Below are 22304 nucleotides of genomic sequence, written 5' to 3'. Positions count from 1 at the left end.
TTGTAGTACAGCAAGTACAGGAAACAAGATAATAATGATCACACAAAGAAGGGCTGAAGATCACTATGAAGACTTCATCCACAGATAAAAATACTCTGCAGCTTCCCTGATGAGCTGAGAGTAAATTTGACACAATTTCCATATGCTCTGTTTACACTTAGTATTAGTATGCTTTCTTGTAAAAGTCCTGTGTCATATATTGATATTCAAGACCTGCTCGACACATTATTTAAGTAATGACAAATGTAATGTGGTGGCTTAAACCATTTTAACCCTTATATGTGAAGATGGTCCATGACAGACTGGTTGATATTTGGGTTTACAATAAAAGCAGCTGATGGTGAAACATGTGTTTTATACATTACTTGACGACTGCTGATAGCCACCTCCCAAAAATGTTTAGAAGAAAATAAAATAGTGCAAATCACTAAGTTGTACAACCAGTTGTTGTGTTATACTTTGGGCCATTGAAGACAATGCCTTGTGGTCAGGAAAACAAAACTAAAAATGGTCTGGGTTTTGGTAAATCAGACAGGGCCTTTTCAACACTAATCTTTCAATGAGTGCGAGATCAAAAATTTAGTCACTTTGTATTAGAAAAGCAAGAAACTACTTTATGATGTCAGTACACATGATTTTTAACTCTTGAAAAGTATGCGAACAAGTGTCCATTAGTCTTAAATCAAATTCTCACTCTTTGCCTACAACTCCAGTGAAAAGTTCTTCTAGCATGTGTGAAGTTTTGATGCAATTTTTTCTATAGTTATGCTGTTATTTCTACACTTTAAAATTGTTTTCCAAGTTTAATTTATATTCCCTTTCCCCCCTCCCCCCAAAATGAATATACCATCTTTATCATGGTATAAGGTTTCCTCCAAATTGTGATATTTTTATTGTGTTCACTTTCTGTAGGTTTTATTTGTAGGTGAGCTTTGGTGACAATTTTATTTTGCTTACTGTGTATTCACATTTATTAGCATTTTTAACACACTTAGAAATTCCCATGCTGCTCTCTCCCAACCTACCTGAAAATTCAATGGAAAGTCTTGTTTGCTTTGGTTATCTAGGGTCCTGCAAATAATGCTGAGCATTGAGTAATGGTTACACTCAGGTGAACACTTAAGTACTCAGAGGTACAAACAGGTTATGGTCTATTTTAACAAATTTATTAATGTAAATTGAATTTCTACAGTGCCCACAAATATTTCTACAATAAACCAAAGAAGTTATGCTCAATTGAAATGTATTTTTTTTAAAAATCTGGTAACATACATCTGAATTACATATAAATGTGATAGCATGTGGTGCTGACTGCTTGGCCAGTTTTCTCTAAAGGACTATGGAAGGGACTTCTGCTTTTCAGAACATAATTCACTTTTATTACTGCTTATAGTACGGACTTACCTCCTTAATTGCTATACTGGTTATAACTTTTCCACAAGCCGGAATAGTAGCAGTCCTTACTCCCCTAAAAACAGATTTACAGATGTCAGTTTCTATAAAGAGTAAATGAATTTTCTTGAATATGTTATAATCCACAAAAATTTTGATACTATGGTGTAACTGAACAAGACATCTAGAAAAAAAAAACATTACAAGGAAGGAAAATGCTGACTTTTTTTAAGGGGGCCAAGTATTTCTTCAAAGAAGAGTCTCAATGTGGCTTGCAGCACATAATAGTGAGACTGTGGCATGGTAAACCAATTGTAAGCAGTTTAAAATGTATGCAAGAAGCAAATATATCTCCATGTTTAATTTTCAACAACAGTCCCTCTCCACCATAAAATAACAATGTGTTATAAGCATTACAAGTACAATGCACATCTCATTTTTGAACAGTACATCTCAGTACTACACTGGCAGCTGAACATCTAGCTAATGAAAAGTTAAACAAAGAATGTTGAGTCACACATTATACTTTTCTTAATAATTCCTTTCATTTTCTTTTTGTTTAGATACTGAATGCAGAAAAAGAAAAATTTGCTTGTTTTCTTACCCTACTTCATCATCTCCCAAACATGTTGTCTGTGAGAGCTGCAGGGATGTGGTGGGGATAGGCCAGAGCTGCTAGGTGCAGCCTTGGGAGTCTTTCCTGGAGGGGGGAACGGGGGGGGGGGGGGGGGGGATAGAAGGAATGTGTAGTACTAGAGTGGGAGTAGGAAAGGGGATAGGGAGGTGGATGACACAAGCTAATGAAAGGTGAGGCCCAGAGGTTATCAGAAGGAAGGATAGGAGCATATGTTGCAGGCACAGGTCCCATCCAAACAGTTCAGAAAAGTTGGTGTTGATAGAAAGACTCCAGATGGCGCAAGCTCTGAAGCAGTCATTGAAATGAAGCACACTGTGTTGGGAAGCATTTTCAGTAAATAGGTGGTCAAGCCACCAGATGGCCACAGTTTGACTACTCATGTGGACAGACAGGACATTAGATGTGACGCCACATAGAAAGCAGCACATTGGTTGCAGATTAGTTGGTAGATCACATGTCTGCTCTCACAGGTGGCCCTGTCTTTGATGGGGTATAACAATGGTCGGCAAACTCACTTGACAAAAAGACCAACTATCAATAGCCCAAAGATTGAAATATCTTTCGAGGGCCAATTTAAAAAAAAAAGCTATGTGGGTAGTTAGATAATTTTTTACTTAATTAGGACATTCATAAGATGGCCTTTGCTAAAAACATCCTCAATATGAATACAGTACATTGGCTCAGGTCAACCCCTTTGAACTGTCCCTGCAACACTCTTCTTATATGCTTGTTTCGTCTCCCTCCTTTCCTTCATACTGTCTCTATGTCCAAACCATCTCAACATAGCTTTTTAATAATCAACACTGCATCTTCTTTCATTCCACAATGCTCCCTAAAATTAACTTAATAAACTGTATTTATAGTTGTAAGTCTTAGTTAAAACTGAGACAGGCTGAACAAAACATATTATAGTACATAAAAACAGTATTCTTTATTTATAGAAAGTAAGTCATGACAATGACTGGACTAGCAAAAAATAAGATGAACAATAATTCCGCATCTCCTTTGGGTAAATTAGGTTCTCAGAAATAAGACAACTTCTCAGTTTACTCTTGAAAACTTTATGCTTGAAAGTAATAGTTCGCATGAATATAAGGAAACAACAGCAAACTATTTTTGTTTCAGAGCACGTGTCTAAAGATAATGACAAATCATTGAAGTATGTTAACACTGAAATAAGAAATCCAGTCATATCTAGGAACATTACTATTCATAACTGCTCAAGCTTATATTTCTTTGTCGTTTAGATAATCTGTTTCACGTATTTCCGACTGAGAATTAATATTAAATTTCTTTCAAACTGTTTGCTAGTTAGTTCATTAAAACATAAATTTCTTCTTCTTTCACCAAATTGAACGCTTTTTCCCCACACATCATGAGAAACATTGCAATGGAATAGATACCCCAACTACTTCATTTTCTGTCAATTTTGCCACACTAAAAATCATCTCACATGCCCCATTTTGAAGCACAATCCGTCGCCCCTCCCTCCTCCCCCTCCAACCCACTCACAGTTTTGAAGATACTGTCACAAGCAATCATCTACACTCCTGTTTAATGCCACTTTTTCAAAATAGACTCGCTCAGCTCGAAAACCAACTGCTGTCTATGGACCATGAAGGTTCATTTGCACTGTATTTTGTGGATGAGCCACGCTCAAGGAATCAAAGGGCTGCATGCGGCTCGCAAGCCACGACTTGCCAACCACTGGGTTAGATGTCTGCGTCAGAAGTGGAGTAGGTAGAAGTTGGAGGATGTATGAGACAGGTCTTGCATCTAGGTCTATTGTAGGGATATGAGCCATGCAAAGGTAAGTAGGTTGGCTGGTTGGTTGCTTGCTTGGGGAAGGAGACCAGACAGCGTAGTCATCGGTCTCATCGGATTAGGGATGGATGGGGAAGGAAGTGAGCCGTGCCCTTTCAGAGGAACCATCCCGGCATTTGCCTGGAGTGATTTAGAGAAATCATGGAAAACCTAAATCAGGATGGCCGGACGCGGGATTGAACCGTTGTCCTCCCGAATGCGAGTCCAGTCATGCAAAGGACTGGGTGGGTACTGAGTCAATGGTAGAGTGCTCCTTTATGGCTGGAAAATGGGTATGTTGGAGGGAGGTGGTGACTGGAGAGATGCACCGTATCCACATTCCTCCAGAACATCCACAGCTTCTGTCTCATTTGCTTCACCTGGTAGTCCTCAAGCCAATAAGTCACCTTCACTGATGAGCTCCATCTCAAGAATGCCATGTCTGATCCATCGAGGATACTCCCTCCCTCACAGCTTAGCCACCTATGGTTATTGCATCTATAGTGATGAGCAGTCCATCTCCAAATACGCAAAGGGTCTCACAGAGGCCTTCACAGACCAAAATTATCCTCCCTGTCATGTCCCCAAACAGATCTCCTATGCCTTGTCTCTCCAGTCACCTAACACCTCCCACATAACCACTCTCTGGATAGAAAGGCGTACTCCTCTCCTGACATAGAAGCATCCAGGACCAGAGCAAGGGAATCACATTCTCCACCAAAGTTTGGTTAACTTGCATTGTGCCCCGAAATAAGGAAAATCCTCCTCACCCCATCCACAGCAGTATTCCACCACCCACCAAATCCATGCAATATCCTTGTCCATGCCTACTCCATCGTTGCTCCCACCCCATTGCCTCAAGACACATATCCCTAAACAGATCTTTATGCAAAACCCATTGCATACATCCTCACATTACCAGCTGCACCAGTCCTGTCACAGGCATCTTTTAATCCATCACAGGCAGAGCCACCTGCAAAAGCACCCACCAAGTGATCTACCAACTAAGCAGCAGATATGATGTCCCTTTCTTCATGGGCATGAAGACTAACAAGCTGTCCTTCTAGATGAATGACCATTGCCAAACTGTGGTCAAGAGATAGCTGGACCACCCAGTTGCTAAACATGTCCAACATGATACACTTCACTTTAGTAACTGGTTTACAACCTCCACCAACACCAGCTTTTTCTGAAATGCACAGATGGGAACTCACCCTACAACATACCCTTCATTCATGTATTCCCTTATCTCAACCTTCGGTGGTCCCTGTCCTCCACCTATCTATCCTCTTCCCTGTTCCCACTTCAGCACAACTCACACCTTCTATCCTGCCGATGCACCTACTAGTCTTTCCTCCTCCTCTCCTTCCCATCATTCTCCTCCCCACTTCATCCCCTTTCTCAAGCACAGCATCCCGAGACTGTACCTAGTGGCCCTATCCTACCTCCCTCACTGCCACAGGCAGCACAGCACCTTTCCCCACCCCTGCCTATTATCTCCCCCCTCCCCTCCCAGCCCCATGCTGCCTCCTTACACCCACAACCCAAAACAGCAAATTGCTGCTCACATCAGACGCAGTCACAGTCAAACCCCTGTGCCCAAGAGATAGTGGCCCTGTGTGTGTGGGTTGTACTTGTGTGAATGTGATTCAGTGTGTCCATTATGTGGTGAGTAGATCTTGTTATCTGTTTATGAAGTTTTTCCATGTTTAAGACTTGAAATAATTCATTAAGTCTTCATCTTCAGTAAGTTCTGTTAACAATATTTAAAGCAGAAATATGAACACACATTTTTAAAATTACCTAGTGGTATCCATCACCGAATATTCAGTAACTGTGACACAGTTCACACATACGCTTTGTGAGATCAGTGGATTACCCTAGAGCAACTTTACGTATAGTTTTATTATGTGGGTGATCATGATGAAGGCGATATATAAAATCAACAAAGTGGTAGAAAAGGCCTTTCAATCACAATGTATAAGATTTACAAGCCCTACATCACTATCTCACACTATAAAATTGTGGTGGCAGTATTTTACAATAAATTAGCGAAACTTTTGTACAGAATTGTGAAGCAATGTCACTACACAGACTTACAAATCTTGGTCATTTCCCAGCGTCACAAGGGCTGGCACTACACGTGCAGCCACCAGCTTCTCGCCAATGGCTGGCACAGTTAATGCAAACAGTGCAGCAGCTGCACGTCTTACTGCAGCTCTAGGGTGTACAACTGCCTCCCAAAGTGCTCCCAGAACATCATCACGGCAGTGACCCCCATCTCCACCGACACCCACGCATAGCAGATGCACACTCATTTCCAGACATGTTAAGGGAGCTCCACATGTTGGCAGGGCACATACAAACCGCTGCAGCACTTTTGCCAGATCTTCATCCTGAAAGATTTTTAACAGAATGAGATTGAAGATCATTCAACAGTGATGAGAGAGAACTCAGTTTATCTGAAACTATGAAATTCTCAATGGCATTTGATGATAATTTCTACACAATAGCTAATAAATCAGTGAAAACAATATAATACTGCCCAGCATTCATTACAAATGGAGTTGTAGAGTAACTTACCTTCAAAGGAGCTAATACTCCAACAATATAAACAGGTACAATTGCTAATGGTGGATACATATTTCCATTCCTAATATCGGTTAATGATACTTCTATATTCTGTACACGTTCAATGAAGCATGGTTTAACCTAAAATTATACAATTTTAAACATTAATTTAAATTAATTCAAATTAACAATTTTTCTTGAAAGTTACAAAAAAATAAATGCTGTACTGTCTGCAACAATCATTTTTTCAGATATCTTTTCACAACAAATGTCAATTTCCATAACAAAATCACTACACAACTGTATTTATTTTGAGATTACAGTCCTGCTGAGTTTTTTAACTGACGTGTTTGCCACTGATTGTCTTATTTATTACAATTTTCACAAGTGCAATTTCAACCTTTTATCACATCAGTACATAATGCATGAAACCAGCATGTTTTTGACCAGTAAGGTGTACACTGCTGATATGTGCAGAAAACACAATTCTAGTTTCAAGGGATTTAATTCCGCACATTGCATACCAATGATTGTATGACAAATGTTGAAATGATCTACAGAGGCTCACATCAATCTGAATCACTTTATTAATGTTGACAACAGTCGTCTTTTAGCACTATACCACTTTAATAATGACCAAAGGTTGAAACTGCAGTTGTGGAAATTGCAATAAATAATACAGTCAATGGCAAACATGTCACTTAAAAAAATCATGTTATTCATCACCAACAGAAGAGTCTGCATTATTAATATATAAGCAGACTTCCAAACTCCTGAGACCTGACAAAGGAGAAATATGATTCAAGAAAAGTTGCAGGAGTACACTATAAGGTGAATGGAGAAGGTAGGTGCAAAAACATAGTATGATGAACAACACAGTTAATTGGACTTCTGTACTTGAAAAGCGTGACAAAAAAATTAACAGGCAGAGATGTATTCTTTGACTTGTCCTATATTACAGTACATATTTTGTACAGAATGTGACTTAACAGAACCAAATAAAACTACAACAAAATAAAATCTTGACTAAAGCTTTCCATGCATCTGTAAGTTGATAAAAGAATGTCATTAATGGGATTGTATGTTGGTAAAAGGATGTGACTGAAGTTTAAAGAGACTTCAGCCACCTGTATATTGTTTCTATCCAAACAAAAAATCAGACACTGGAAGTCCAGCATGGAATAACACCACCACCACTACTACTACTACTACAATAACAATAATATGGAAAGGATAATCTGTCTCGCGTGTGTAGAGACAGAGCGCACCCCCCCCCCCCCCCCCCACACACACACACAGTGTGTGTGTGTGTGTGTGTGTGTGTGTGTGTGTGTGTGTGTGTGTGTGTGTGTGTGTGTGTTGACCTGTTTCAAAATTCTTATAAGTATTATTAAGTTCTGGTATCATCATATAGCCACAGCCAATTTTATAGTACATACAATAATTTCACAATCTGTTCAAGCCATATTGTGTGACATATCATGTCATCAGGCTTAAAAAAATAATTTCTCTCCCAGCAGAATTAATATGCTTCCTGGTAATCTTTACTCCCTTACAAGAGAAACTCTCTACCATGGGGACCAGTGGGTAGCCCGTCAAAAACTGAACACAGCTCAAGTATGAAAACAGGAAGGGGAAAAAAAGCAAAGTAGAAACTGTGAGCAGTCCAAGGACTAGAAGTGAAATATGGAGCAGCCTGAAACAGAAACTGCGTTGTAGTTAAGTGATGACAATGTTGGGCTGCGAAGCAGGCAAGCCATGTTCAAAACTATCTTGCGCCATTTACTTTCATTTTATTTTTTCACAGCATTATGAACTGTCCATCCGGTCATTAAAATGTTTGTTCTCTTTCTGTAGTCTTGGCAGTTTTCATACTATACACTGGTTACAGAATATGAGTCATGTAAATGTGGTGCATAGTGAGAGCAGGTGAGGTACCACATAGATATCTCACAGAAAAGAAAACAACAAATAAACAGGTGTGAACTATGTTACAGCAAAGGAATTCAAGAGTCAAAGCTTCCAAAATGGAATGCACCTTCAAAAACATATGTTTGACAGAGCACAGAGAAACCACGTGATTGTGAAACTATTGTGCTGATTTTTTGCGGCTTATGTGACAAGCTATCATGTTTTCATCATTTCCTTGGGAGTGACCACATTCACATTCGTACAAACACTTAAATCTGTGAGATGATGGGGTTTGCTCTATATTGCAATTCTTGTTCTTGGATCATTCAGTTTCTATTTTGCTTCTTCCAGTTTCCATGCCTGATGTGCGTTCAGTTTTTGACGGGCTGTCCATTGAGCCCTCTTACCACCAAATCTGAGGGGAGTTTCCCTTGTTAGTATCTGTAATCTAATTTGTTAGTGTGAATCCATCTTACAGCAGTATCTGTTTGCCAAATTATTTATGTATTCAGTATTACTTAAAGCCAAATAACAAACCAAAAGGTAGCAGATGCCTTTGGAATCTTTTAAAAAAAGAATATATTCAAGGCATTCACTTTTTACCTACATCTTCAAACAAATTCATATGAATTTTCTGAAAAATAAAGTATGTTATATACATTACACAGACCTTCTGCCTTATAATAGAACTGCCAAATCCATTGCACAAATCTCTAAATAACTTCACAAAGCCAACGACAATATCATCCCTCATGGTTTCCATACCTTGGACAATATCTAAAACTTCTGGTATCCTATAAAAAGAGAAAGTACACTGTCACACAAAGTACATAAAAATTAATAAACAACTACCCATAGAAAATTATATTAAACAATGTCTGATTAATTACAACTCACATCTGTGCAAAGATCCATTCTAGTTCTGGCCATTCTTCATACCATTCTTGGTCAACATATGCATCAAATGCTCCCAAAACCATTGGTATTTCATGCTTGCTATCTAGAAATGTTGTTGGGTTGGTTAAAGCATGACCTGCCCTAAATGAACGAGACCCTGCAAAAGAAAAAAGGCAAATCAAAAAAACAAAACAACAGTATAGCATTTTTCACACAATGGAAAATCCAGAATGAAATAATGACAACATTATGAAATGGGTAGACTGCTACTCACCACACGGCAGAGACATTGAGCCACAAACAGGCACAAGAAAAAGACTACTAAACATGTTAGCTTTTGGCCAGGAGGGAGAACAAATCTGCATCTGGGTGGTGGTGGTGATGGTAAGGAGGAGGCTGGGGTGGGGTGGGAGAGGGGGAGGGAAGAGCATGGCATGAGTGAGGACAATGAAGTGCTGTTTGTAGGAGCATACAGGGACAAAGTGGAGAAAGGTTGGGGGGGGGGGGGGGGGGAGTGGAAAAAAAGAGAACTAAAAAGACTGTGGGTGTGTTTGTGGAATAGAAGGCTGTGAAGTTCTAGACTGGGGACAGAGAAGGGGACAGGTGGGTGGAAGACAATTATTATCAACAGTTGAGTCCACGAGGGTTACGGGAATGTAGGATGCATTGCACAGAGTGTTCCCACCTGTGCAGTTCAGAGAAGCTGGTATTGGTAGGGACGATCCAGATGGCACAAGCTGTGAAACAGTCATTAAAATGAAGAACATTGTGTTGGGCAGTGTGCTCAGCAACTGGTGTTGTGTTGGGCGATATACTCAGCAACTGGGTGGTGCACCTATTTCTTGGTCGCAGTTTGTCAGTAGCCATTCATCTGGGCAACTACTGTGTTTCGTTCTATGTCGGAGTGAAAACTAACAAGCTGTCTGTCCGCATGAATGGCCAGACCAAGGAACAGCTGGATCATCCAGTTGCTGAACATGCTACCCAACACAACATTCTTCATTTTAATGACTGCTTCACAGCCTGTGCCATCTGGATCCTTCTTACCAACACCAACTTTACTGAAATGCGCAGGTGGGAACATGCCCTTTCTATGTTCCATAACATTTCTGGCCTCAATATTTGTTAGTCATTGTCCATCACCCACCTATCCCCTTCCCTGTTCCCAGTCCAGCACTACACAGCCTTCCATTCCAGAAGCGCACCACAGACTTTTTACTTCTCTCCTTTTATGATCCCCCACTCCACCCTCTCCCCATCTCGTCCCCGTTTTATGCTCCCAAAAACAGCACATTATCGTCCACACCCATACACTGCTCTTCCTTACTCCCACTGCCCAGATTACTTCTCCCATAACATGCAGTAGCTCGCAGTCTGGCCTTAGCAGACAGAGACAATGGTCATGTGTGTGTAAACTGCATTTGCAGGAATGTGCACATGTATGTTGTCTATTTCAGAAGAAGGCCTTCTGGCCAAAAGTTAATCTATTTAGTAGTCATTTTGTTGTGCCTGTCTATGACTCAACATCTCCACTGCAGGCTGAGTAGCAATCTATCCTTTTAATAATATTACATCCTTAATACATACAGATATTCGTCAACATGAAAAATATTTTATTAAAATTTATTTCATACTGTTAACTGATGTAGAACAGTAATATTAATCTACTTACGAATTGAGCTCGCAGCCTGAGTATCTAAGGTCTCTAAGACTGGTTTTACTGCTACTACAGACATAACAATGTAAGGCACCAGAGTCTTTAGAACAATTACAGGGGACAGAAGGCGTTGTTCTGCGTTCTTTTGCATTGCTGTCCCTGGAGAATTTGGTGGGCTCTGTGAACAAAACATAATTTGTTTAACAAACTTAAAATATAATGAAATACTTCATTAGCATCTAGGAAGGTTTTAGAGTGAATCAAATGAATGTCTTTAGCATAATACACTCCTGGAAATGGAAAAAAGAACACATTGACACCGGTGTGTCAGACCCACCATACTTGCTCCGGACACTGCGAGAGGGCTGTACAAGCAATGATCACACGCACGTTACAACAGACACACCAGGAACCGCGGTGTTGGCCGTCGAATGGCGCTAGCTGCGCAGCATTTGTGCACCGCCGCCGTCAGTGTCAGCCAGTTTGCCGTGGCATACGGGGCTCCATCGCAGTCTTTAACACTGGTAGCATGCCGCGACAGCGTGGACGTGAACCATATATGCAGTTGACGGACTTTGAGCGAAGGCGTATAGTGGGCATGCGGGAGGCCGGGTGGACGTACCGTCGAATTGCTCAACACGTGGGGTGTGAGGTCTCCACAGTACATCGATGTTGTCGCCAGTGGTCGGCGGAAGGTGCACGTGCCCGTCCACCTGGGACCGGACCGCAACGACGCACGGATGCATGCCAAGACCGTAGGATCCTACGCAGTGCCGTAGGGGACCGCACCGCCTCTTCCCAGCAAATTAGGGACACTGTTGCTCCTGGGGTATCGGCAAGGACCATTCGCAACCGTCTCCGTGGCGCTGGGCTACGGTCCAGCACACCGTTAGGCCGTCTTCCGCTCACGCCCCAACATCGTGCAGCCCGCCTCCAGTGGTGTCGCGACAGGCGTGAATGGAGGGACGAATGGAGACGTGTCGTCTTCAGTGATGAGAGTCGCTTCTGCCTTGGTGCCAACGATGGTCGTATGCGTGTTTGGTGCCGTGCAGGTGAGCGCCACAATCAGGACTGCATACGACCGAGGCACACAGGGCCAACACCCGGCATCATGGTGTGGGGAGCGATCTCCTACACTGGCCGTACACCTCTGGTGATCGTCGAGGGGACACTGAATAGTGCACGGTACATCCAAACCGTCATCGAACTCATCGTTCTACCATTCCTAGACCGGCAAGGGAACTTGCTGTTCCAACAGGACAATGCACGTCCGCATGTATCCCGTGCCACCCAACGTGCTCTAGAAGATGTCAGTCAACTACCCTGGCCAGCAAGATCTCCGGATCTGTCCCCCATTGAGCATGTTTGGGACTGGATGAAGCGTCGTCTCACGCGGTCTGCACGTCCAGCACGAACGCTGGTCCAACTGAGGCGACAAGTGGAAATGGCATGGCAAGCCGTTCCACAGGACCACATCCAGCATCTCTACGATCGTCTCCATGGCAGAATAGCAGCCTGCATTGCTGCGAAAGGTGGATATACACTGTACTAGTGCCGACATTGTGCATGCTCTGTTGCCTGTGTCTATGTGCCTGTGGTTCTGTCAGTGTGATCATATGATGTATCTGACCCCAGGAATGTGTCAATAAAGTTTCCCCTTCCTGGGACAATGAATTCACTGTGTTCTTATTTCAATTTCCAGGAGTGTAATAGCAAATTACAGAATCACCTAGTTTGTTGGACACAGGAACATCCGGTACTGCAAATGATGAATAACAATTAAAAATGGGAATTTTGTGTCAATAATCTAAAGATTTATGTCTCTCCTCTTAGTCTTGAAAGTTTGCTTTGAAACTTCTGGCCTTATTATGTGCATGGCAATGAAGTTTACTTGCACAATATTACAGATTTAAATTTGAACAGATCTTTCCTAGTGAAACTGATTGGTGAGCTGGTTCTCAAGATAGAGGAAGATAAAGCCATACCAGAATAAGGATTATTTTGTGTGTGTGTGTGTGGGGGGGGGGGGGGGGGGGAGGAGTCTCTCAACATAAAATATTATACAGGTCATCTCCACCCATCCAAATTGCATGCCAGAGAGAGAGAGAGAGAGAGAATGCAAATGTGCAGGCTAACTAGCCCTCACCCCCTATACATTGGGCAGATCATGCTTTAGCCAACCCAACAACATTTCTAGACATCAAGCACAAAATACCAATGCTTTTGGGAGAATCTGATGCATATTTTGACCAACAATGTTAGAGGACCATAATTCCCAAATATGGTAAAGAAATTTGTCTCACAGTCACATTTATGTTTTAATGCAATTGGCTTTGAGCACTTCAAAGCCAATTCTTAGATCAACATGCGGCACAGCAGATCCATAAAAATACCTGAAAAATAAATTCATTTTAAATACTCATGTGAAACAAATACTAACAAAGAGATAGAGGGGCTGGCCAGTCTTACCTCAGCTCAGTGCAGCTGCTGGATACACACACACACACACACACACACACACACACACACACACACACACACACACACACACACACACAGAAGAAGAAGAAGAAGAAGAAGAAGAAAAGAAGAAAAGAAAAAAAAAACGACAATTTACGTACCTAGCTTTCGGAATAAATGTTCCTTCATCAGGGAGGAGAGGGGGGGAAGAAAGGGAAGAAGGGAAAGTGGATTTAGTTACTCACAACCCAGGTTATGAAGCAACAGGGAAAGGGAAACAGGGAGGGTAGCAAGGATGGAGACATGGTTGTCAGAGGGAAGCCAAAGATATTCTGTTAGTACTGTGCCAGCTTCAAACCAAAGAGGATGCATACAGAAGTAAAGAGGTATATAGTATAAAGATGTAGGATGAAAAGATGCACGAATGGCTGAAGAGGAGAAGACTGAAGAGTAAATGGGAGTGAGGTTGTTTAACGTAGGTTCAGTCCAGAGGGATTGCGGGATGAAATGCTGTGTTGGAGTGCAAGTTCCCATCTCCGCAGTTCAGAGTGACTGGTGTTGGGTGGGAGAAGCCAAATAGCACATACGGTGTAGCAGGTTCCTAGGTCCCTAGAATTATGCTGGAGGGCATGCTCCGCTACTGGGTATTGGACGTCTCCTAGGCGGACAGTTTGTCTGTGTCCGTTCATCCGCTCAGCCAGTTTAGTTGTTGTCATACCAATGTAAAAGGTTGTGCAGTACAGGCATGTCAGCTGATAAATGACATGTGTAGTTTCACACGTGGCCCTGCCTTGAATTGTGTATGTTTTACCAGTAGCGGGGCTGGAGTAGGTGGTTGTGGGGGGATGCAAGGGGTAGGTTTTGCAGCGGGGTCGGTTACAGGGGTAGGAACTGCTGGGTAGAGAAGGCAGTCTGGGAATATTGTAGGGTTTAACAAGAATGCTACGGAGGTTAGGGGGGCGACGAAAGGCAACTCTGGGTGGTGTGGGGAGAATTTTGTCAAGGAGTGATCTCATTTCAGGGGTTGACTTAAGAAAGGCATATCCCTGGCGGAGTAATTTATTGATGTATTCGGGGCCAGGATAATATTGGGTGACAAGGGGGATGATTCTGTGCGGTCTGAGGGTAGGAACATTGTTGTTGGATGGGGAGGAATGTATTGCTCGGGAGATCTGTTTGTGGACAAGGTCTACAGGATAGTTGCGGGAGAGGAAAGCACTGATCAGGTTATTGGTGTAATTGTTGAGGGATTCGCCACTGGAGCAGATACATTTGCCACGAATACCTAGGCTGTAGGGAAGGGGGAGTTTGATGTGGAATAGATGGCAGCTATCAAAGTGAAGGTACTGTTGTTTGTTTGTGGGTTTGATATGGACAGAGGTGTGGATGTGAGCTTCAACAAGATGAAGGTCAACATCCAGGAAGGTGGCTTGGGTTTTGGAGGAGGACCAAGTGAAATTCAGATTCGAAAAGGAGTTGAGGTTATGGAGGAAATTAAGGAGCGTTTCTTCACCACGAGTCCAGACCACAAAGATGTCATCTATAAACCTATACCAGGCCAGGGGAAGCAGCTGTTGGGTCTTCAGGAAAGCCTCCTCCATGCGGCCCATGAAGAGGTTGGCATAGGACGAAGCCATCCTGGTTCCCATGGCCGTTCCCCTGATTTGTTTGTAGGTCTGGCCTTCAAAAGTGAAGTAATTGTGGGTGAGGATGAAGTTGGTAAGTGTGATAAGGAACGAGGTTTTTGGAAGATCTTCAGGTGGGCGTTGGGAGAGGTAGTGCTCAAGGGCACAGATACCATGGGTGTGTGGGATGTTTGTGTAAAGGGATGTAGCATCTACGGTGACAAGAAAGGTTTCAGGTGGGAGAGGAGTGGGAATGGATTTGAGGCGTTCTAGGAAGTGGTTTGTGTCCTTGATGTAGGATGGGAGTCTGCAGATGATAGGATGGAGGTGTTGGTCTACCAGAGCTGAGATACGTTCTGTTGGAGCTTTGAAGCCTGCTATAATGGGACGGCCAGGATGGTTCTCTGTGTGGATTTTGGGTAATAGGTAGAAGGTAGGGGTACGTAGCTCAGGTGGAGTAAGTCTATGGAAGCCGTTGTGAGGCCTTGTGAGGGACCTTTAATTTTTAGGATTTTCTGCAGCTCAGTCTGAATGGAGGGAATGGGATCCTGGGTAACAGCTTTGTAGGTTGAGGTGTCGGAGAGTTGACGCAGTCCTTCTGCCACATACTTCACCCAGTCAAGTACCACAATTGTGGAGCCTGTGTATCTATCGGCTGTACTGAGCTGAGGTAAGTACTGGCCAGCCGCTCTATCTCTTTGTTAGTATTTGTTTCACATCTTTATATGAGATTTTCCATTAATTATTTTAAATACTCAGAAAGATACAATTGAATTGAGTACTGCAAACATGAAAGCTGCAACTAGCATAAAATTAATGCAACATAAAATTAATGCAGCACTTTCATTAGTTTAGTTTCAGTCTACAGGTTCAGCTACCATTTTTTACATAGAAATGAAAGATGTGGAACAATAATCTCTCACTATAAGAAAAAAAGAACTCGCACACAGCTGCTGCACTTACTGTCCCAGTTCCATTATTATACCAGGAAATACAACGAAACAAGAGTTGTGAAGCTTTTCAGACAACTGGAGGATATCATGGTGAAATGATTTATACCATTTTCAAGGAATACCTACAGACCTCAACACCTCCAGGATATTTTGAATAGGCATGATACTGGTTTTACTACATTAGTCATCATTTCAAGATTTACCACACTTATGTACAACCAGTTGAGCAGCAAAGGCATAAACACTTTTAACAAAAGGACACAAGAGAAAATTGGACCTGAGAGATATTCAACACTATTGATAAAAATAAAATTTCAATGAAGATAACACTGAGTTCTATAATAAAGCTCTGCCAAATAGAACGCTGCATTTTAAGCAAGAGAAGTCTAACAATGGGGAAATCCAGGAGTACAGAGTAACTGGTTTGCATATGATCAAGCTGATTAGCTACAAATTTTCAGCACTTGAAAAAACCTACTACTATTATATCAATGGCATAGTAGGATTTATCAACAGTATCTTGATATCCGGCATGCGCACTCTGGATACAAAGCTGACAAGTTGATACAAATTGTGCTTCCATGCCAGTATCCAATAAGAAAGGAATAACTGGCACTTCACAGAAATGCTGAAATTTATAGAAAAAGTCATGTCCTTCCATGTAAGTCCTGTAACTGTTGACATTTATGAGAGGAAGCCAGATCATTTCTGGGAGAAAAAAAAAAAAAAGATAGTTTGATGGGAAAAAAATTGCAACAAGTGCAACAAATATATACATGCACTGCAAATGCTATTCAGTTTTGTCATCCCCTACAACTTCAAGTCCAAGCCAGTAGCTTCTACATTTGCAGAATTGATGAAATACTCTAGTGTTTGCAAAAAGTCATTGAATAAGAGTATGTCATTAATTATTTTTACGTGCATTCACCTTAAATAAAAATTGTTATACCCAAAGATCACTACAAATTTTTGCATCAGTTGAACAATGTGTGTATTACAACCACAAGGGGTATTCAATAAACAACGCAACACAAATTTTTTCCTGAAAACTGTTTGGTTTTATTCAGGATTCCAGTACACCATATTATTATTCACTCTTTTGACTACAATACTCTATTTTAGAACATAATCTCTGTCCAATGCAACAGTCTTATGCCACCTTACTAGGAGGAACCGTGTGACCGCATGGTAGCACTCTACCCATCAATGTCAGAGACAGCGTCTTGCTGCATCATTAAGTTCCCCATCATACATGTACAGCTTCCTGCGGAGTACATCCTTCATTGGGTCAAACAAATGGAAGTCTGAAGGTATGAGATCCAGGCTGCAGGGCTGGTGAGGAAGAATGGTCCAATGAAGTTTTGTGAGCTCCTATCACGGGTGCAGACCTTTGTGAGGCTTTGCACTGTCATGGAGAAGGAGAAATTTATTTATATTTTTGTGGCACCAAAAATGCAGAAGTCATCTCTCCAATTTCCTGAGAGTAGCACAATAAACTTCAGAGTAGATCACTGCACCATGAGGAAGGACATCAAATAGAAGAACCACTTCAGAGTGCCCAGAGACCGACTCCAGTGTGGATGCAGCCAGTGAGGATGCAGCTTTGAACTTTTTCTTCCGAGGAGAGGTGGTGTGGTGCCACTCTATGGATTGGCAATTTCTTTCTTGTTAAAAGTGATGAACCCTTGCTTCATTGCCTGCAACATTGTTCGACAAAATATGGTCGTGATCACTATCATAACGCACAAGCAATTGCACACAGATGGCCCTTTGTTGCTCTTTACAGTCTTCTGTTAGGTGGCGAGTGACCCAAAGGATGCAAACCTTTGAGCAATCCAACTGGTGGATAGGTGTGTCAGCACTACCAATAGAGACATTGAGTTAAGTAGCAAGGTGTTGGATTGTGATCTATTGATCGCCTTGATTGAGTATGTCCACATATCCTAACACTGCAGGAATTACAGCTGTGTGCAGCCAGCCAGTATGCAGGAAATCAGATAGGTTTGTGCAACCATGTACCAATGATGACAGACGTTTCATCCAATGACTCACGTGCTTTTGTTCACTGCCAGGTCTCTGTAGACAATGTGACGCACTTATGAATATTTGCAACACTCTGATTTCTGCCACAAGAAACTCAATGACAGCTCTCTACTTGGACTTCACCTTCTTCAAAAAATCCATTTTGAATGCTACACATAGTGCCACCACCTACAGGGACTTCATGAAACTATAGGGGCTGAAGTGGGAATATTCCATGATGTCCCATGACAAACTCCATATTTTTCTCAACCAAAACTGGCCAATAAAAATAATGTGTTGCATTACTTATTGAACACTCCTCGTAGATGAATGTCCACTGCATCTTAAAGATCTACAGCTCAGGAATATTACCAGTGATCAGAAAATTATGTTGTAAACCAGCACTGAACTTCCAAGGTAATAATAACAGCACAGTTGTCAAATATAACGTAGCTATTACGGCACCAACCAAACAATGTTATGTGAGTTAAAAAAGAGCTACAGTATACCACATGTGAATACAAAAATATACATCATATGTCAAGTCCTGTTACTAAAAAGTTGGTTTGCATGTGTAACGAGAATTAGTCACGAGGTAACACTTAGATCAGATGAGGCATAAGAAGCCAGAGTAAAGAGAAGGAAGTAGGGAGAAAGTAGAAAGTCAAGATTAAGACTTCGCAAAGCTATTATTGACTTAAACATGATTTATAGGTGATAGATGAGTTTTAACAACTGGATAGTCACATTTGGAAGATATCTTTGTGACTTTAGGATAAAAAATGAACAGACATAAGAAGAAGAAGAAGAAGAAAACAATGAGTTAACAAATAAAATAAATCATAAGAAAAGAGGGGACATCAAAATAAAATAAAGACAGAAAATGGTGAAAAGATAAAAAAGTAATGGAAATAAGTGTTGCTTTTTTCTCTTGAAAAACATAAATCTCCGTATATTTGTTTACAATCCAGGGCCAACTGAAATGCATCAGAAACCCTTGTTTTCTCAGATGGTGGGAGGGCAAGGGGAGGCGGAGGGGGAGGGGGAGGCGGATGGGAGGGGGAGATGGAGGGGAGGAGAGAGGGGGGGTTAGGGAGGGGGAGGGAGGGAGGGAGGGAGGGAGGGAGGGAGGGAGAGAGAGAGAGAGAGAGAGAGAGAGAGAGAGAGAGTGAGAGTGAGTCCAGGGCCAACAGAAATGCATCAGAAACCCTTGTTTTCTCAGATGGTGGGAGGGCAAGGGGAGGCGGAGGGGAGGCGGAGGGGGAGGAAGAGGCGGAGGGGAGGGGCGAGGGAGGGAGGGAGGGAGGGGGAGGGGCGAGGGAGGGAGGGAGGGAGGGAGGGAGGGAGGGGCGAGGGAGGGAGGGAGGGAGGGAGGGAGGGAGGGAGGGGCGAGGGAGGGAGGGAGGGGGAGGGGCGAGAGAGGGAGGGAGGGGGAGGGGCGAGGGAGGGAGGGAGGGAGGGGGAGGGGAGGGGCGAGGGAGGGAGGGAGGGAGGGGGAGGGGCGAGGGAGGGGGAGGGAGGGAGGGAGGGAGGGGGAGGGGCGAGGGAGGGAGGGAGGGGGAGGGGCGAGGGAGGGAGGGGGAGGGAGGGAGGGGGAGGGAGGGAGGGGGAGGGGCGAGGGAGGGAGCTAAGGGGAGGGGCGAGGGAGGGAGCGAAGGGGAGGGGCGAGGGAGGGAGCGAAGGGGAGGGGCGAGGGAGGGAGCGAAGGGGAGGGGCGAGGGAGGGAGCGAAGGGGAGGGGCGAGGGAGGGAGGGGGGGCGAGGGAGGGAGGGGGAGGGCGAGGGCGGGAGGGAGGGGGCGAGGGCGGGAGGGAGGGGGCGAGGGCGGGAGGGAGGGGGCGAGGGAGAGAGGGAGGGGCGAGGGAGGGAGGGGGGAGGGGCGAGGGAGGGAGGGAGGGGGGAGGGGCGAGGGAGGGAGGGAGGGGGAGGGGCGAGGGAGGGAGGGAGGGGGGAGGGGCGAGGGAGGGAGGGAGGGGGGAGGGGCGAGGGAGGGAGGGAGGGGGAGGGGCGAGGGAGGGGGGAGGGGCGAGGGAGGGAGGGAGGGGGAGGGGCGAGGGAGGGAGGGAGGGGGGAGGGGCGAGGGAGGGAGGGAGGGGGGAGGGGCGAGGGAAGGAGGAGGGGCGAGGGAGGGAGGGGGGAGGGAGAGAGGGGGAGGGCCGAGTGAGGAGGGGGAGGGCCGAGTGAGGAGGGGGAGGGCCAAGTGAGGGAGGGGGGTGGAGGGAGGGGGGAGGGAGTGTGGTGGGGAGGGAGGGAGGTGGTGAGGTAGGGAGGTGGGGAGGGAGGGAGGGAGGGAGGGAGGGAGGGGGAGTGGGAGGGAGGGGGCAGGGGGGAGGGAGGGGGTAGCGAAGGAGGGAGGGGGGAGCGAGGGAGGGAGGGGGGGAGCGAGGGAGGGAGGGGGGGAGCGAGGGAGGGAGGGGGGAGCGAGGGAGGGAGGGGGGAGCGAGGGAGGGAGGGGGGAGCGAGGGAGGGAGGGAGGGGGAGCGAGGGAGGGAGGGAGGAGGAGGGAGGGGGGAGGGAGGGAGGGGGAGTGAGGGGTGAGGGAGGGAGGAGTGAGGAGTGAGGGAGGGGGAGGGAGGGGGAGGGAGGGGGAGGGGGAGGGGAGGGGGAGAGAGGGAGGGGGAGGGAGGGGGAGGGAGGGGCGGGAGGGGGAGGGTGGGGGAGGGAGGGGGAGGGAGGGGGAGGGAGGGGGAAGGAGGGGGAGGGAGGGGGAGGGAGGGGGAGGGAGGGGGAAGGAGGGGGAAGGAGGGGGAGGGAGGGGGAAGGAGGGGGAGGGAGGGGGAAGGAGGGGGAGGGAGGGGGAGGGAGAGATGTCCCTCTCAGAGAATGACAAGCAGAAGTTCCTTTTGTTGTACTTCACGGTGACTTCATGTATATCCGTCTTAGTTGTTTGTCAATACATTTTAGCATTTTGCAGTTTATTTGGAAACGAGAAAGATGTGCCTAATGCTCATAATGTTCAATTACCTTCACTTGGATGTGAATCCGCTGAAGAAGTCTGGTGAGAAGATGTGTATGTAGTCGTCCTATGTCCAGTGACCACTGTGCCAGGACTGGAAACAAGATGTTTGTTGTACTAGCCACCACACTTGCTGCTGGATCATCCAATGCAGTCATTGAGAGCTCCTCACACTGGAAAAAAATTTTTTTACTGTTTGTGCACTCAGCTGAGTAACAGAAGATTCCACAGACAACAAAAAATATTTAATGAAATCTATGATAACCATACTTTGAAAGAATCTTTCTCGAAGTGTTTTACTACTTACCTATATTATTATTTCTAATGATATCATTTCCATGTTATCAACTTGTAAACATAATGTAATAACTAAAATCTCAATTTTTCACTGTTTATGGATTACAAGACTTCACAAATTTTCACCTTTCATCTCAAAGTATAGATGTATTATTTATTTCTTAAAGATAGGGCTGAACCCTACACTGTTGCAACACCAATCTTTAACATGACAGATGCGTTTGCATATGAAAAACAGGTTCAGTGCCAACAACAAATCAAAGCCTGAATAAAACAGGTTTTACAAAAAAATAAAAAAAAATTAATAACTTCTTGAATGATTATTGTTGACTCTATCCATGTCTTTTATATTTACACAATGTGTTTTGTACAACATTCTCATCTGGCTAGTTTTAGGTGCTGTAGTATCACATATCATGTGCCAGAAGATCTGACGATTGGATAGCAACCAGAGTGCTTTTCTGATATCATGATGAAAAAGAGAATCCCAAACTGATGAAAAGTCCAATACCATCACTATCCTTAAGCAGGAAAACCGATCAATGAGTCAATATACAAGCTTCTTGAAAAATAGTCATCTGTAAAAAGAAAACTCTGCTATAACATTTGAGAAAATTCTGATTGAAAAGCTGCCTTTTGCCCAGAAAGAAGCTGTACAGACCATATAACGTCACTCATGACCTAAGCAGAAACATGCTTTCATAAAAATTTGAACTCAACAACTAAATTTTTAGATTTCTCAGCAACTTACTATACAGTCAGGAGACGGCATCTTCTCTACAAACCCATTCAAATAATCCTATACAGAAAAACAGTCCAACTTTTAACAGCATGCTTGCCACAAGGTCATTTTGGATCATACTGGGCAACAGCATAAGCTCTTCAAAGATGCTGAACGATGGACTACATCAGGGATCTGTCTTTGTTCCACTGCTGTTTAATTGGTACATCTACAGTATGCCTAAAACTACAGCTCTTAAATTAGGATATGCCAATGACTGGGTGCTGGCAGCAGGACACCAAAATTTTCAAGAAATGAAAGCCATCTTAACATCTGATTGGGTGATAATGGGAACATATTTTCAGAAGTGACAACTGAAACCAAAAAACTTACTTTAATTTGT

The 22304-nt window shown here is 43.9% G+C and overlaps 1 protein-coding gene across 1 annotated transcript in view; it reads right to left on the bottom strand.

The window, feature by feature from the left end:
* Positions 1-22304, bottom strand: part of LOC126354565 (RAB11-binding protein RELCH homolog) — a 141714-nt gene that overhangs the window by 26128 nt on the left and 93282 nt on the right. The window contains exons 10-16 of the mRNA XM_050004309.1: positions 20892-21056; positions 10884-11046; positions 9212-9368; positions 8985-9108; positions 6416-6544; positions 5933-6228; positions 1405-1468 (exon numbers count right to left, since the gene is read on the bottom strand). Of these exons, the coding sequence (XP_049860266.1) occupies positions 1405-1468; positions 5933-6228; positions 6416-6544; positions 8985-9108; positions 9212-9368; positions 10884-11046; positions 20892-21056 (1098 nt within the window). The remainder of the gene's footprint in view (positions 1-1404; positions 1469-5932; positions 6229-6415; positions 6545-8984; positions 9109-9211; positions 9369-10883; positions 11047-20891; positions 21057-22304) is intronic.

Source organism: Schistocerca gregaria, chromosome 3 (assembly GCF_023897955.1).
Source record: "Schistocerca gregaria isolate iqSchGreg1 chromosome 3, iqSchGreg1.2, whole genome shotgun sequence".
Taxonomy (NCBI): Eukaryota; Metazoa; Arthropoda; class Insecta; order Orthoptera; family Acrididae; genus Schistocerca; species Schistocerca gregaria.
Note: the sequence above shows the minus strand (reverse complement) of the source record. Positions and strands in the feature narration are given on the sequence as shown.